Source organism: Tiliqua scincoides, chromosome 4 (assembly GCF_035046505.1).
Source record: "Tiliqua scincoides isolate rTilSci1 chromosome 4, rTilSci1.hap2, whole genome shotgun sequence".
Classification (NCBI taxonomy): domain Eukaryota; kingdom Metazoa; phylum Chordata; class Lepidosauria; order Squamata; family Scincidae; genus Tiliqua; species Tiliqua scincoides.
The window spans coordinates 6,636,744-6,650,424 of NC_089824.1; the positions used below are offsets into that span (position 1 = coordinate 6,636,744).

Sequence of the window (13,681 nt, forward strand, 5' to 3'; positions counted from 1 at the left end):
TTTGTTTTTTTAATTCTTAGTGTGTTTAGTCCAGTGCTACTGTACTGAAAGGGCACACACAGTTTATACCTTCTTTGCAGAACCATGAAACACAATTCTAAGGATACCCAATATAATTATTCAGTTTTAGACATGGGCTAGCATGCCAAGGAAATTCCTGTGAGAGAATTTCTCTACGCTTTGTCCCCACAATAGCTTCCTCTGTCCCCTCAAAAAGCTTCTCCTGTGAACCAGGGATCCCTTGAGAAAAAGGTGGGTGTACAGCGCTGTAGGGGAGGGGGAGCAACCCCACACTGGGTGGAGGCTTTGTCCAAGTAGAGCTTTCAGTTTTGGAAGATTCCTCCAACTAGTTTTGGATTATTTTCTCTGTTCTACCCAGGTTCATTTCAGAGCATCCCCCCAGCTCTCAGGAGAGGGGCACCTACCGAGGTGGGGTTGGGAAAGTTGCCTTATGGGGATGTCCTTCTTCAGGCACTACCTTAGTTCTTAGCGGAAACCTGAGAATCAATGTGTTTGTAGGTTTGCAGGATCAATTTAGGATAATTAAGTAATGAACTGTAACTGGGCACCAAAACCTCCTAGCTGACCATTGTTTATATTTTTTAAAAAATACAGATGAATGTGTTTGAATTACCCCAGCTGGTTCATCCTGCCCAGAAGACATGGTCCTTAAAGCTGTATTCACAGCTGACCAGCCTTCAAATCCCTGCCCTGATCCTCCAGTTCCACCTATCTTGTTCTGTGTGAGAATTCTATTTTCTTGGCTGCCAAGCTTGCCTGCTCTGGAAAAGCAGGATGGTGATTAATCATTGGGGAAGGGGCTATGTGTATGTGCATGACCGGACACTTGCAAGTACCCCAGGGCCTGCTGGAACCTAGTATCAACCTGGAACAGTAGTAATAGTTAGCATTCTGTTGTGTACTTCTGGTACTTGGAGTAATTCGCATGTATTTTCTTAGTAATCTTTGTGAGGCTGAAAGGTATGTCAGTATTATTCCTATGATGCAACTGGGCCCTGAGACTGAGAGAATTGCTTGCCTGGGTCCATCAGCTGAGTTAATTGCTGAGATGATGTTTGAACTGAATTTCAAATCCCATAAATAATGCTTTTAACTACTAGACAGTGCCAGCTCTCATAGCAGGAAGGTCAAATATTTGACTCAGGCATTGTAAAATATTATTTATATTTATTATTTATTTATTAGATTTGTATTCTGCCTTTCTCCCCGAAGGGCACCCAAGGCGGCTAACAATCAAGTTAAAATACAGACAAACAAGGATACAAATAAACATTAAAAATACAAAACACTTAAACAATAGAAAAATAGAAAATCTCTTTTTGACTGGCACCCTGGGGAATTTATCTGAAAGGTGGTAACTTGTACAAAGCTTCTTAACAATTTAATGGTGGAAGTGGGCTTTGAACTTAGACCCTTCAAATTAAACTCCAGCCTATTGGGGAACGTGATCCCATTAAGTGAAATTACAATGGAATTCTTAAAATTTTGATGGGAGGTCAAATAATGTAGCATTGGTAAGTCTCTTTTTGTCCACTGGCTAGATCTCTGTCCTTGTTTCCATATTCTTCTGCAATGTGTACCTTTTTCTCAGTAGGTAGCCTAAAGGGAAACAAAACCCCAGATCCTGTGATATTTGTAAACTGTCTTTCTAAAAAGTGGTGAACAAAATGAGTTTCAAAACAAGGTACTTCCCCCCCCCCCCATCTTGGCAGCCAGCACTATAATCTGGCATAATAGCCTTTCTCTACAAGTTGCTGTTTCTCTTTAAGTCCCCTGTGATGCAACACAAATTTCTTATCAGCAGATGTGATCAAACCCCTCCTCCTAGAAAAATATTGGAGGTTTGTGCATGACCAACAAGAAAATAGTGTGTCTGCTTGTCTCTAAATGTGGCCATCACATAAGATTCCATTGCATTGTCTCTGTAATATCTGTGGTGACTGCTCAAGTTGCTCTGCAGCTATCCTGGCTGTATACATGTCTCCACAGTATGAGCAAAACAGGTACTCTGCTACGCACAAATGATTGCTCTGTTTCTGCCAGTTTGCTGAAGGAAAAGGAAGCCAAAAATGCATGTTTGCTGATTGTTTAAGTAGCGCGGACTGTAAGGCCCTCTTTTGAGCACTTTTGAGAAGAAGAGTTATATGAATTATAAAAGGTGGAACTGTGAGAGAATGTCTTTGCAGCAATGTACGGTAACTGCAACCAGTCCAGCTGCCGAGTACTGTACTTTGCTGCTCCTGAAACTTTGTGTTTATCATTTTATACAGATTTTCAGTGGGTCCAGGGAGATGTTTGTGAAGTTCAGCTGATGGTGTACAATCCAATGCCTTTTGAACTTCGTGTAGAAAATATGGTATGTTTCAAGTCCTAGTTAAAATAGGTTAATCTTAATCATAGTTCACACTGGTGTTCATAGTGCTTAATCACAGTTAAAATGGGGTGGTAGAACTATCTTCAGAAATTTTATGGCTGATGTTTAGCTACCTTTGCCCAATCTGATATGTTTTACGCTGTTGAATGTTCGTGCTGGTATGTATGAATAAGAAAACATCTAAGAACCACCGCCCTAATGCATGGGCTCTTGTAACTTGGTCTCATGCTGCCTGTTGGTAAAGGATACTTTCAGCTCTTGAAAAGTAGATCACAGCAATAAATTTTGGTTCAGGGTCTTCCTTGCTTTATTTTATTTCTATCCTTCAAAATTCAACAATTTTTTTGCCTGTTACCCAAGACCACAGCTGTTTCTTCATGTTTTTTTTTTTTTAAGCATGCCAAAGCTTTCCCCATGTTCTGCTTCTGGTCCTCCAACACTTCTAACGTGGTGAAATTTCCAGGTGCAGTTGCCACCATGCATCTCACAAGCTTGTTGATGGCGGAGATTACATATAGTAGTGCTTCAGTGGCAAAAACTGGGTCTCTTTAAAAATGTTATTATTTTAATTATATAAATAAAAATGTCAACTGAACAAAGTTAAACAATGGTCTAAATCGGGTGTCAAACATAAGGCATGTGGGTTGCATGCAGCCCTTGGTAGCTCTTTATCCCCCTCTTGTGGGACTGGGCTCTCTCTCTCTCTCAGCAGTGCCACTTCTGCTGTGCCTCTGAGGGGGAGAGACAGAAGGCAAGGATCAAGATGGGTGAGAGAGAAGGAGATGCTACCAAGGTTCTGGGAGAGCCCAATTATCTCTTGGGCTGCCCTTTCAGCTTCTGCCAAGTCATCACTTCTCAGCCCACCTCTCAGCTTCAGTGGTGCAAAGTGATGCTGAGGCAGAAGTGGTACTGCTGAAAGGCAGCCTGTGTGATAATTGGGCTCTCCCACATCTTGAAAATAGGATCAAGATATACACATGTACTCTTGTCATTTGCAGCTGATGAGTTTCTGTGTACTTATTTCAAAGTTCTTATTTCCTGGCGATCGTCTGCTTAATGACATCACTGCCTTTTTGCACATTGGGGCAAAAAATCAAAACTTTAGATATAGGCTGATGGGTTCTGAGCTGTCTGTGACAGATCAGGAGAGAGATCTTGGGGTGGTGGTGGACAGGTCGATGAAAGTGTCGACCCAATGCGCGGCGGCAGTGAAGAAGGCCAATTCTATGCTTGGGATCATTAGGAAGGGTATTGAGAACAAAACAGCTAGTATTATAATGCCGTTGTACAAATCTATGGTAAGGCCACACCTGGAGTATTGTGTCCAGTTCTGGTCGCCGCATCTCAAAAAAGACATAGTGGAAATGGAAAAGGTGAAAAAGAGAGCGACTAAGATGATTACGGGGCTGGGGCACCTTCCTTATGAGGAAAGGCTACGGCGTTTGGGCCTCTTCAGCCTATTAAAGAGACGCCTGAGGGGGGACATGATTGAGACATACAAAATTATGCAGGGGATGGACAGAGTGGATAGGGAGATGCTCTTTACACTCTCACATAATACCAGAACCAGGGGACATCCACTAAAATTGAGTGTTGGGCGGGTTAGGACAGACAAAAGAAAATATTTCTTTACTCAGCGTGTGGTCGGTCTGTGGAACTCCTTGCCACAGGATGTGGTGATGGCGTCTAGCCTGGACGCCTTTAAAAGGGGATTGGACAAGTTTCTGGAGGAAAAATCCATTATGGGGTACAAGCCATGATGTGTATGTGCAACCTCCTGATTTTAGAAATGGGTTATGTCAGAATGCCATATGTAGGGGAGGGCACCAGGATGAGGTCTCTTGTTATCTGGTGTGCTCCCTGGGGCATTTGGTGGGCCGCTGTGAGATACAGGAAGCTGGACTAGATGGGCCTATGGCCTGATCCAGTGGGGCTGTTCTTATGTTCTTATGCCTGCTTAATGATGTCCCTTCCAGCCCTTAGCAGGCTCCATGAAAGTTATCTGGCGCACTGTATGAAGTGAATTTGACATCCCTGGTCTAAATAGTCCTTATGATGCCACTTCATGAGAACAATATACCGGATGCAAGCAAATTGCATTAGAAGCACACATGAAAATAATATGGATTTTCATCTGCTGTGATGCATTAGAAGCACACATGAAAATAATCTGGTGATTTAGGAAAAAAAAATGATTTTTGTTCCCAAGATTTTCAGAGTGCAAAAAATAATGTTTATGTTAGAAAGCTGGTACTGAGAACTGAAGAATGCTGCTGGATCTGTCCAAGTCCATTTAGTCTAGCATCCAGTTTTAGAATGCCTGCAGCAGGACATGAAAGCAGTAGCAGCTGCTCACCACCCTTGTCTAGCAACTGCTTTTCAGAAGCATGCTGCTTCAGATGAAATAGTCATCCTGACTAATACACACTGATAGACCCATCCTTCATGAATTTGTCAAATTCCATTTTAAGTGATCAGTGCACGTGACCATTACTCTATCTGGGGACAGTGAATTCCATATCAGTGCTGCACTGTGTGAAGTATTTTTCTTTTATTTGCCTTGAATCCAATGCTAATCTGTTTGATTGGTTAATCCTGAGTTTCAGTATTATGGGGGAGGGAGAAAAGTTGTCTCTGTTTTCTTTGCATTATGAACCTCTATCATGCCCTTTCTTTCACACACACATACACCCAATTTTTTTGTGCAGTGTTGACACTGCAGAGAAGAATTCAAGTGTCTGATCTTTTTTGTGCCAAAAAGAATCACTCTCTTCAACAAGGCCTCTTTCAGAGGCATTATTGTTTTCAGCCGAAGACTGTTAATGCTGAGTTTGATTACCAAAGACTCTATGCAACAGAGGGCAGCATGGGACAAAACCTCACTAAGTTCTGCTGAAGGAGGATTATACTGAAGGAAGAAAGACTGCACACACAACAGGCTGTTTAATTCCAGAAACCATCTTTTCAAGTCCTTTTTTAAACGTCTCTATCAGATCAGTACAATGTCTGAGATTGTTTGCTTTTACTTGTTATTCTATCTGTGACCCACAGTTTGAGAAACCCTGAGCTAATATATTCCTCTAAATTATTTCCATGGAGATTAAAAACAGTGTAAATAAGAGGTTCTAAAATAAATTAATGATATCAACAGGCAAAATTGTCTTAAAAATGACTTCTCTCTGTCTGCTGACCTGAACGTCATGATCCCTTTCTGTCTCCATTTTATAATTTTGCCATATTACTTCCCCAGTAGCCTTTCAGCATTTTGTGGCTGTTTTTCCCCCTCTAGTACACACTGTGCCACACATACCCACACCCCACCAAATTCTGTGACTTTCCTCCTCTTGGCTTCCCACTGAGCACCCCACCCCCATTCCCAACCCTTTCTTATAGATGTTTAATCTCCTGTGTGCCCCTACTTTTCTCCCCATCTGACTATACATGATGACCAGAGAAAGCTTCTACTGCCAAGCTGTTTTGTGTGTGTGTAGTTATCCCCCCCCCTTTGAGTATTATAAGGGAAGTGGTATGGAGAAAAACAATGGCATTAGCATTATATACTGTTACACTTGATGTATAATCAGGACTGCCTTGAAGTGACAACTCAGTGGCACATTGGGGGAGGCTGCAGTGACTGAGGTGAGTGTCTGCTCCACCTGCCCATTATTGTAGTGGGATGAGTATCCTGAGCAGCCACCTGCCTGTCATGTAGGCAGCTGATTAACCTGATGAGAGTGCTGCCTGCTGATGTCCCGAGTGGCTGATGTCCCAGCCACTTGGCCTTCACCTTTTCCATCTTCAAATTCAGCACATAAGCAAAAAGAAGGAAAGGGAAGTCCAGTGGGAGAAATTGAGAAGTGGGCAGAATCTTTTTCCTCCACTCTCCTTTGTTTCTTTTTTCTTGTCTGTTCCTCTTCTTCCTCCCTTTTCAAATTGAACTTGGAAGGAGAAGGATGCAGAGGGCAGCAGCAGCATAAGCAAGTGACTCTTTGGCATATCATTTGATGGAATCAGAGTTGGAAGAGTCCTTCTGGTCCAACCCACTGCTCACTAAGGATGCAGAATGAGAATGGAGCTGGGGTTGGGGAGCAAGTGGCACCCCAGGATGGGGAATAGGAGGATGGCATCTGGTGTCAAGAGACACCGGGAGAACTTTGACTGCTGCTGGGTATAAGAATATTTGCCTCTGGTCAGAAATGGAACATTGCCATTTCGCTTATCAGAAGAATATTTTTTTAAAAAGGCAATAGGCAACACAATGATTTGTATAGGCTTTGTTGGTGTGCAGACTCTTCTGGAGCAAAAGTGAAAACAGTGTCTTGTTTCCCCTTTACTGCCTCTGTAATGAGGCCATAATGTTGTTCTTATAATGGTGTTGCGTGGAAATAATTGTGATGTCACAATTTCATCATCATTATTTCCCTGCAGAATCATAGGGATGAAGCAGGTGGTATTTGGAGGAAGATGTGTTTTTCCCCTTTGTAGGCCCAGGTTCCATAAAATGAATTAAAGCAGTAAGGAAGTTACTGTTCAAAACCATGTTTGGTTTTTAATTTCCCTGAAGCATTTACTATTGCTTAAAGGAATCAAGGATCATTTTTCTCCCTTCTCATCTCTCTTTAGGACAAAAATTTTGTTTTGCATTATGAGCTTTTTCGTACTGTGTGGTTTAGTCACTGGAAATTATTCATTGTTGTTTGCTGCTGCTGAAACCTTCTATGCCCCATGTAGCTTGAAAAGTGAACACAGCCAAGTATTTATATTGATAAGAGTGGGAAGAGTCCTTTCATGCTAATCATGCTAGTGCGGTGGTTCCCAAACTGTGGGTCAGGACCCACTGGGAGGCTGCAATCTGGTTTTGGTGGGTTCTATAGCTGCTGAGCAGAGCCTCCAGTGAAAATGCGGGTGATGGAAGGATCAGATAACTAATTGCCTCAAGCCCTGAGACTTTTCAAAAATCAGAATTGCCCTGCAAAGGACTTCTGCAGTTTGCAAGCATTTGCAAATATAGGTAGATAAATGTTGGAGCATCTTTTTCTGGTTATAATAACACATAAATAAGTAAAATATTTCTTTCTAGAATTGAAATGTGCCGGTTTCATTGATCATGTCACTGCCTCATCTCTTACTTCCTTTAAATCTCTCCTCAAAATTTACCTTTTCTGTGAAGCCTTTGGAACAACTTGACTAGTTCCCATTCCATACTGTAAATAAAGAATGCGTGACTGATATAACTTTATATTTTTCCCCACTTTACCTCTGCCTCTACTTCCTCAGTTTTCCCTGCATTGAACTGTAGATTGTAAACTTCTCAGCAGTGTCGTAACTAGAGGGGATACAAAGCACTAGGTTTTGCAGGGAGCCTCACAATAGCTTGCAAGTGGCCTCTCCCTCTTGGAGCTGTTCTGGGTGGTGGAGCAAAACAGATGTGAACAAATGCCTCCGTTTCCCCCCCAGAATGCTCTGGGGTGGGGATGTGCTTGCACGCTGTGATGAGGCTCCCTGCAAAATTTAGTGCTTTGCCTCCCCTCTAACTACACCTCTGCTTCTCAGGGCAGGTTCTGTCATGGTATATTTTGTAAAGGTCATTGTTGATGCTATATAAATAATGATTAGTTGTTTCCGAAGTTTTGCAGAGCACTGCTTTCTGATTAGAAATTCTTTTGGGAAAGGCAAGAAAATGGTTGCTGTAAACATACCACTAAGATTTAGCATTCAAACATTTGCAAACAGGAACATTTCATGTTTGAGAGTTTCTCCTATTATATCAGATACACAGTTGACTTCATGTCATGTCCTGTCCTGACTGAAGTGCTGACACATGCATGTCTTTAGCTTAATACAGTGTTCTTCACCCTTAAGGCTGGGTCCTCAATGGAGTCATGAAGCTCCGTTATGAGTTTGGGGCAACTTATGGGAAATGCAAAGGGTTGAAGGCCTCTGGACTAGAGCACCATCAGGTAATGGAAGAGGCATCCGGTGTACCTCTTCAGGTACTAGATTATGTCTCAGTCCTGCTTAGGTTATTAGCAATTGTGCTAAAATAGTTTTCACTAGTGCCAGGCTTCATGGTAACATTTTTGCTCTCTCTAATAAGAATATTTGGTTACAATGAACAGTGCTGAGGGGGCATTACTGGGGGTGGGGAGTAGGAAGCGGAAGGATATGGACCAGGGAGTGGGCAGTTCAGCAGTGGATCCCCAGTCTCCTACTGTATTTATTATTGGGGTTGTGACATGAAAAAGGTGGAAGACCACAGGTTTAACGTAAACTGAATAGACTTCTAATATAGTTGCCTCCCTCTTCCTCCAGGGTCTTCTGACGAGTGGGGTGGAGTTTGAATCTCTCCCTGCAGCTCTCTCCCTGCCTGCAGAATCTGGTCTCTATCCAGTGACACTTGTTGGTGTTCCTCAGTCTGCTGGCCAGATCACCATTAATGGTAATATTACTACATTATTTGCTATTTCCTTCAATTATGCGCCAGAGTAAAAATGATGGGATTTAAATATCACTTCAAATGTTATGTGGTTTTTCCATGCCAAACATTTTCAGGGTGGTTTTTTCCCCTCCCCACTAAAATGTCCTGCCTAATATTTCCCTTGGTATAATTCTTTCCAGCCACATAAATAGTAGTAAATGGTTCTATTATGTCTTTCTTACCTTATTGTTAAAACTGCACTTAATGTAGGAGTATGCATTTATTATTATTATTAACAGTATTTATATACCGCTTTTCAACTAAAAGTTCACAAAGCGGTTATTAAACTCTGAAAGGAATCACCTGTCTTCAGAGGGAATCCTAAGTGAAATGTGGACCCTTGGGACCAAAGCAGAGTCATATGGCTGGACTACTTCATTTAACTTTTCTCCCCCATTTTTCTTTGTCTTTAAATTCTTGGAGACTTTTCTTCTAAAGATGGAGGATGGTTTCCAAGCTGTTAGCTAACTGGTGCTCCCTTTTCTTCCTCTTCCAGTCAGTGTGTTTCTTGGAGAGCTGTGACAACGTGACTATTGAGCTGTTTTCACTGTCCTTTGTGGAATGAATGTTTCTAGGAGCTATTGATGTGTTCTTCAAATCAATGTATTCCTCCCCATTCCATTGTTCCAAAATTATCAGTTCTTCCTCGTCCCTTGTCTGAGTTATATTTTTGTGTTAACTTGTTCTTAGGATCCACACCCATTCTGCCAATTCCTACTTCAACCCAACTATCCAGACCATTTCCTATTTCTGTGCCTGTGTTAATTTTGGTTTGACTGAGCTCTTATACCCTAATTCAGCCATTTTCAACCACTGTGCTGTGGCACATTGGTGGCCGCAAGTGGTCCACAGGAATTTGGGGGAAGCTCATTTATTAGTAGGGCCAATGGGGGATGTATCTCCCCACTGGCAGCATGGTGTGCCTTGTCAAAAACCTGATGGTGTGCCTTGACAATTTTAGTGCCTTGTCAGTATGCCATGAGATGAAAAAGGTTGAAAATTGCTGCTCCAATTCATAGAAGTATTACACATATCAAATAGTATGAATTGCCTTGGGAATACCTACTTCTGTCTGAAATTTTGTAGTGAACTTCCCAGGGGTCAATTCTGCTTTTCCTGTGACTTTGGTGCACATTTGCAAGGAAAACAGAATAGTTATAAGCTCATATATCTAATACTGTTGTTATCCATAACAACGGAACCCATGTCATGACAGGAAGGAACCCATGAAGTTTTCCTGGGATCATACTTAGAGACACCTCTACATTTCCTAAGGTTTTGTGTACATTAGTCACTGACATACATGGCAGGACTGCAGAAAACTTTTCAAATGATCAAACTTCAGTAGCTCCTAGAACAAAACTTCCAGCATCTATGGTTGAACAAAACTTCCAGCATCTATGAAAGTTTGCAGACTTCTATCTTTGCAAATTTCATCTGTCTATGAAAAGAAATAAATCAGTTAGGTTGGATTTAATTTTGCCTTTTGAAATAAATGGAAAACTACTAAAAAAATCAAAATTGAAACTGTGACCTCTTGAATTGGACATAAAACAGAGCGAGTTATTGAAATGAGCCAACAAAACAAATCTAGTCACCAAATGAAGCGAATAATGAAACAAATATTTTTGTTCATTGCTACAGTCTTCTTTCAAGTCTGAATTGTATAAATTGATTTTGACAAGATAATATTGAACTCACATAATTGCTTATGAAATTAACAGAAAAGGTTTTTTCATTTTTTGTTACAATCTTATTGTTTAACAAAGTGCCATTATATATCAATGAAAGGGGAAAAATCAGAAGACTTATCTCTCATGGGATTCATTTTAAATCTCAATTCATTTTTTTTCTTTTTTTCCAAAGAAGATAGGTCATGAATCTTGTACTAGAACCAAAACTGTTGTTGGCTTATAGAGAGAAGCCTTGATTTGCTGGGGTTGTATTGGGCAATGTGTGTGGATTAGAATGTGGACCGTTGTGAAGGACACAAAAAGTGCGGCAGAATTTCTGAGGTGGTTCAGAGGCTACAGATAAAGAAGTATAGAATAAATTCTGGAACACATAACAAGAGGTTTGCCATGGCCAGCAGCAAAATGTTTAGGTTGCTAGACACCTGTTTCCTTGACTGATCACTGGAAGTTCCAGATCATTAGGAGGAATGCGTATCCAGCAACATTTGCTGGTGCTGTTGTGGTCAGAGTGAACTTTCATGTGGTGTTGATTTTTAGGTACATTGATATGTAAATTCTAAACAAGATTAAAAGTGGTTGGCTCATCTCTATTATCCGTTTATGCATCCCAAATATCAAATTGCAACTTAATTTTGTTTAGTCTCCCAGGTACTGAGAATTTCCCAAAATAAACCCCCTATAAAACATTTAACCATGTCCATAGTTATTAGGTGGAACCCAAATGGTTCAGTCAAGTAACAAATCTGTTTCTCTCTTGATAACAGGTTATCACACATCAGTCTTTGGAGTCATCAGTGATTGTCTTTTGGATAAACTACCTGGAATAAAGACCAGTGGTTGTACAGTGGAAGTCATCCCAGCTTTACCTAGATTACAGATTAGTACATCATTACCACGGTAAGAAACTTGACTTTTCCTGTTCAGGTTGTTAGGATTTTGGTGTGTTGGCCAGCATTCAAGACCCATGTAACTCCTTCTGCACACCAACATGGTTTTTGGATGTGTTACTTAAATCAGAAGTATTTAGAGGATTAGAAGTTCACCATGGAGAAGTTGTCCATCTGTCCTCTGCTAACCGAGTAAGTGGCACTTTTTCAAGTGGTGTTCCTCTTATATTTAGGAGCGAAAGAGTACCCGTCCCTTTACACCTTAGCACAATGTCTTTTCTCGGGGCTGTTTACTGGTGTTCTTCTGCATCTTTTATATTGTGAGCGCTTTTGAGACAGAGAGCCATCTAATTTTGTCTGTAAGCTGCTTTGTGAACTTTTTTATTGAAAAGAGGAATGATGATTATGATAATGATGATGTTGCATGGCAAACTATTCTGAAATGGAGAAGGCTTTAAAAACAGTTTGTGAGATACAAGGGAAGGGTGTGGGTGTCACAGTTCAAAGAGGAAAAAGTCCATTGAATGCTCATAAAGTGGTAGACCCAAACTGTTTGCAACAATGGCTGCACATATGGAAGTATTGTTTCAGAAGGCGGAAAGGAATAGGGAAGTTCTAGTGTTCTCTATTCTTTTCCGTTTTGTCTGAGAACTTGAGAAAAAAAAATGCTGAAGGTCTGTGGCTCTCAGCAGACTCTGACTTTTTTTTTAAGCCAATACAAATATGGTGTGTGTTATAAACTTGTAAGCTCGTCCTTGGGGCAGCTGGGCTATGAAATGCTGAGAGGAGGACCCTTTGCTCAGAGCTTACTCTATTTTCTCCAGTCCATCCAGTGAGTTTGTGAGCCTGCAGTGGCTCCAGAGTTTGAGGTGGTGTCAGGGTTAAGGGAGAAGCTGTCAACAGCTGCAGGCTGATCCAGGGCAGTAGTGACAATAGCAACAGTTCCCAAAGTTCTACTTGGACATTGGAACTACAGGTAAGTATGTGTGGGAGCGGGAAGCGCTGAAACCCAGAGGCTTTTCACCTTACCTGGGGGGTCGTGCTGGCCTCAGGGAGAGTCCGGGAGGCCTGTATCCCTCTCTGTGAGCCTACCCAATGCTAGAAATCGCTCCATTTGGGGATCAGAGCACATTTTTGGTTTCTGCGCAGAGGGGACTGTGGGCCTCCCAGACCCTTCCTGAGGCTAGCACAATCCCCCAGGTAAGGGGAAAAGCCCCTGAGTTCTTTCTGCGCCACAATTGCTGTGGCACCATTGGGACACCCTTTAGTGGGTCGCTCCCTTAAGGGAGTGGTCTATAGGTTAGCACACGCATTTCCTCCTTCTCCCCTCTCTCCCCTGTTTGAGCACACAGCTTAATAGGGAAAAATTTTGGTAGAATGTCAGCTACCACCAGCTCCAGTTATGCGCATCATGCTCTCCCCCCCCCCCCCAATGCAAGCCACTTGAGTGACTCCTTGCCCTGTCCCCAGATTTTTCCTCATGGCCACATAGTTGTGCATCAGCCCCGACCTTCTTCTGTTATGGTCCCACCCCTGAGCCTAACATCAGCCTCATGAGAAGCCAGGTGAGGCTCATGCCCAACCAAGCCCTGACTCACCTACCATCGGCCCCAATCTTGGCCCCTTGCTATTGCCGCAGGGGCCTATATATGAACAGATTTATGGCCCAGCAGTGCAATTCTACGCCTGTATATTTATAAGTAAGGCTCATATAAGTGCATATAGGACTGCATCCTAAAAGTGATAGGCTTTAGTGCAGTGTAGTGGTTAGTATGAGGAATTAGGACTAGAGAGATCTCTGTCCAGATTTCCTCTCGGTGACGGCATTTGTTCGATCAGTCACATACGTTCAACCTCGCTTACTTCATAGGGTTATTGTAAGGATAAAATGAAATGGGGAGAAGAGTGGTGTATGTTGCTGTACACATTGCATAATTAATAAATAAATACAGATACAGCATATAAAGTGTTATGAAAATTGTTTTCATTCCATTTTTAAAGGTCTGCTCGAACACTGCAGCCATCCTCGGGAGATGAAATTACCACCAATGTGTCTGTCCAGCTCTACAATGGCGAGACCCAACAACTTATCATTAAACTAGAAAATATTGGAACAGAACCTTTGGAGAAATTGGAAGTCACATCAAAAATGGTGAACACAAAAGGTATGATTATGCTGTGTCTAGAGACAGACTTCACCATTCCTCCCAGGTATGAATCTGGTTGT

General features: G+C 41.8%; 1 protein-coding gene across 1 annotated transcript in view; it reads left to right on the plus strand.

Moving 5' to 3' along the window:
- Window positions 1–13,681, plus strand: part of TRAPPC9 (trafficking protein particle complex subunit 9) — a 334,571-nt gene that overhangs the window by 61,920 nt on the left and 258,970 nt on the right. The window contains exons 12-15 of the mRNA XM_066625482.1: window positions 2,292–2,377; window positions 8,708–8,834; window positions 11,332–11,464; window positions 13,456–13,619. Of these exons, the coding sequence (XP_066481579.1) occupies window positions 2,292–2,377; window positions 8,708–8,834; window positions 11,332–11,464; window positions 13,456–13,619 (510 nt within the window). The remainder of the gene's footprint in view (window positions 1–2,291; window positions 2,378–8,707; window positions 8,835–11,331; window positions 11,465–13,455; window positions 13,620–13,681) is intronic.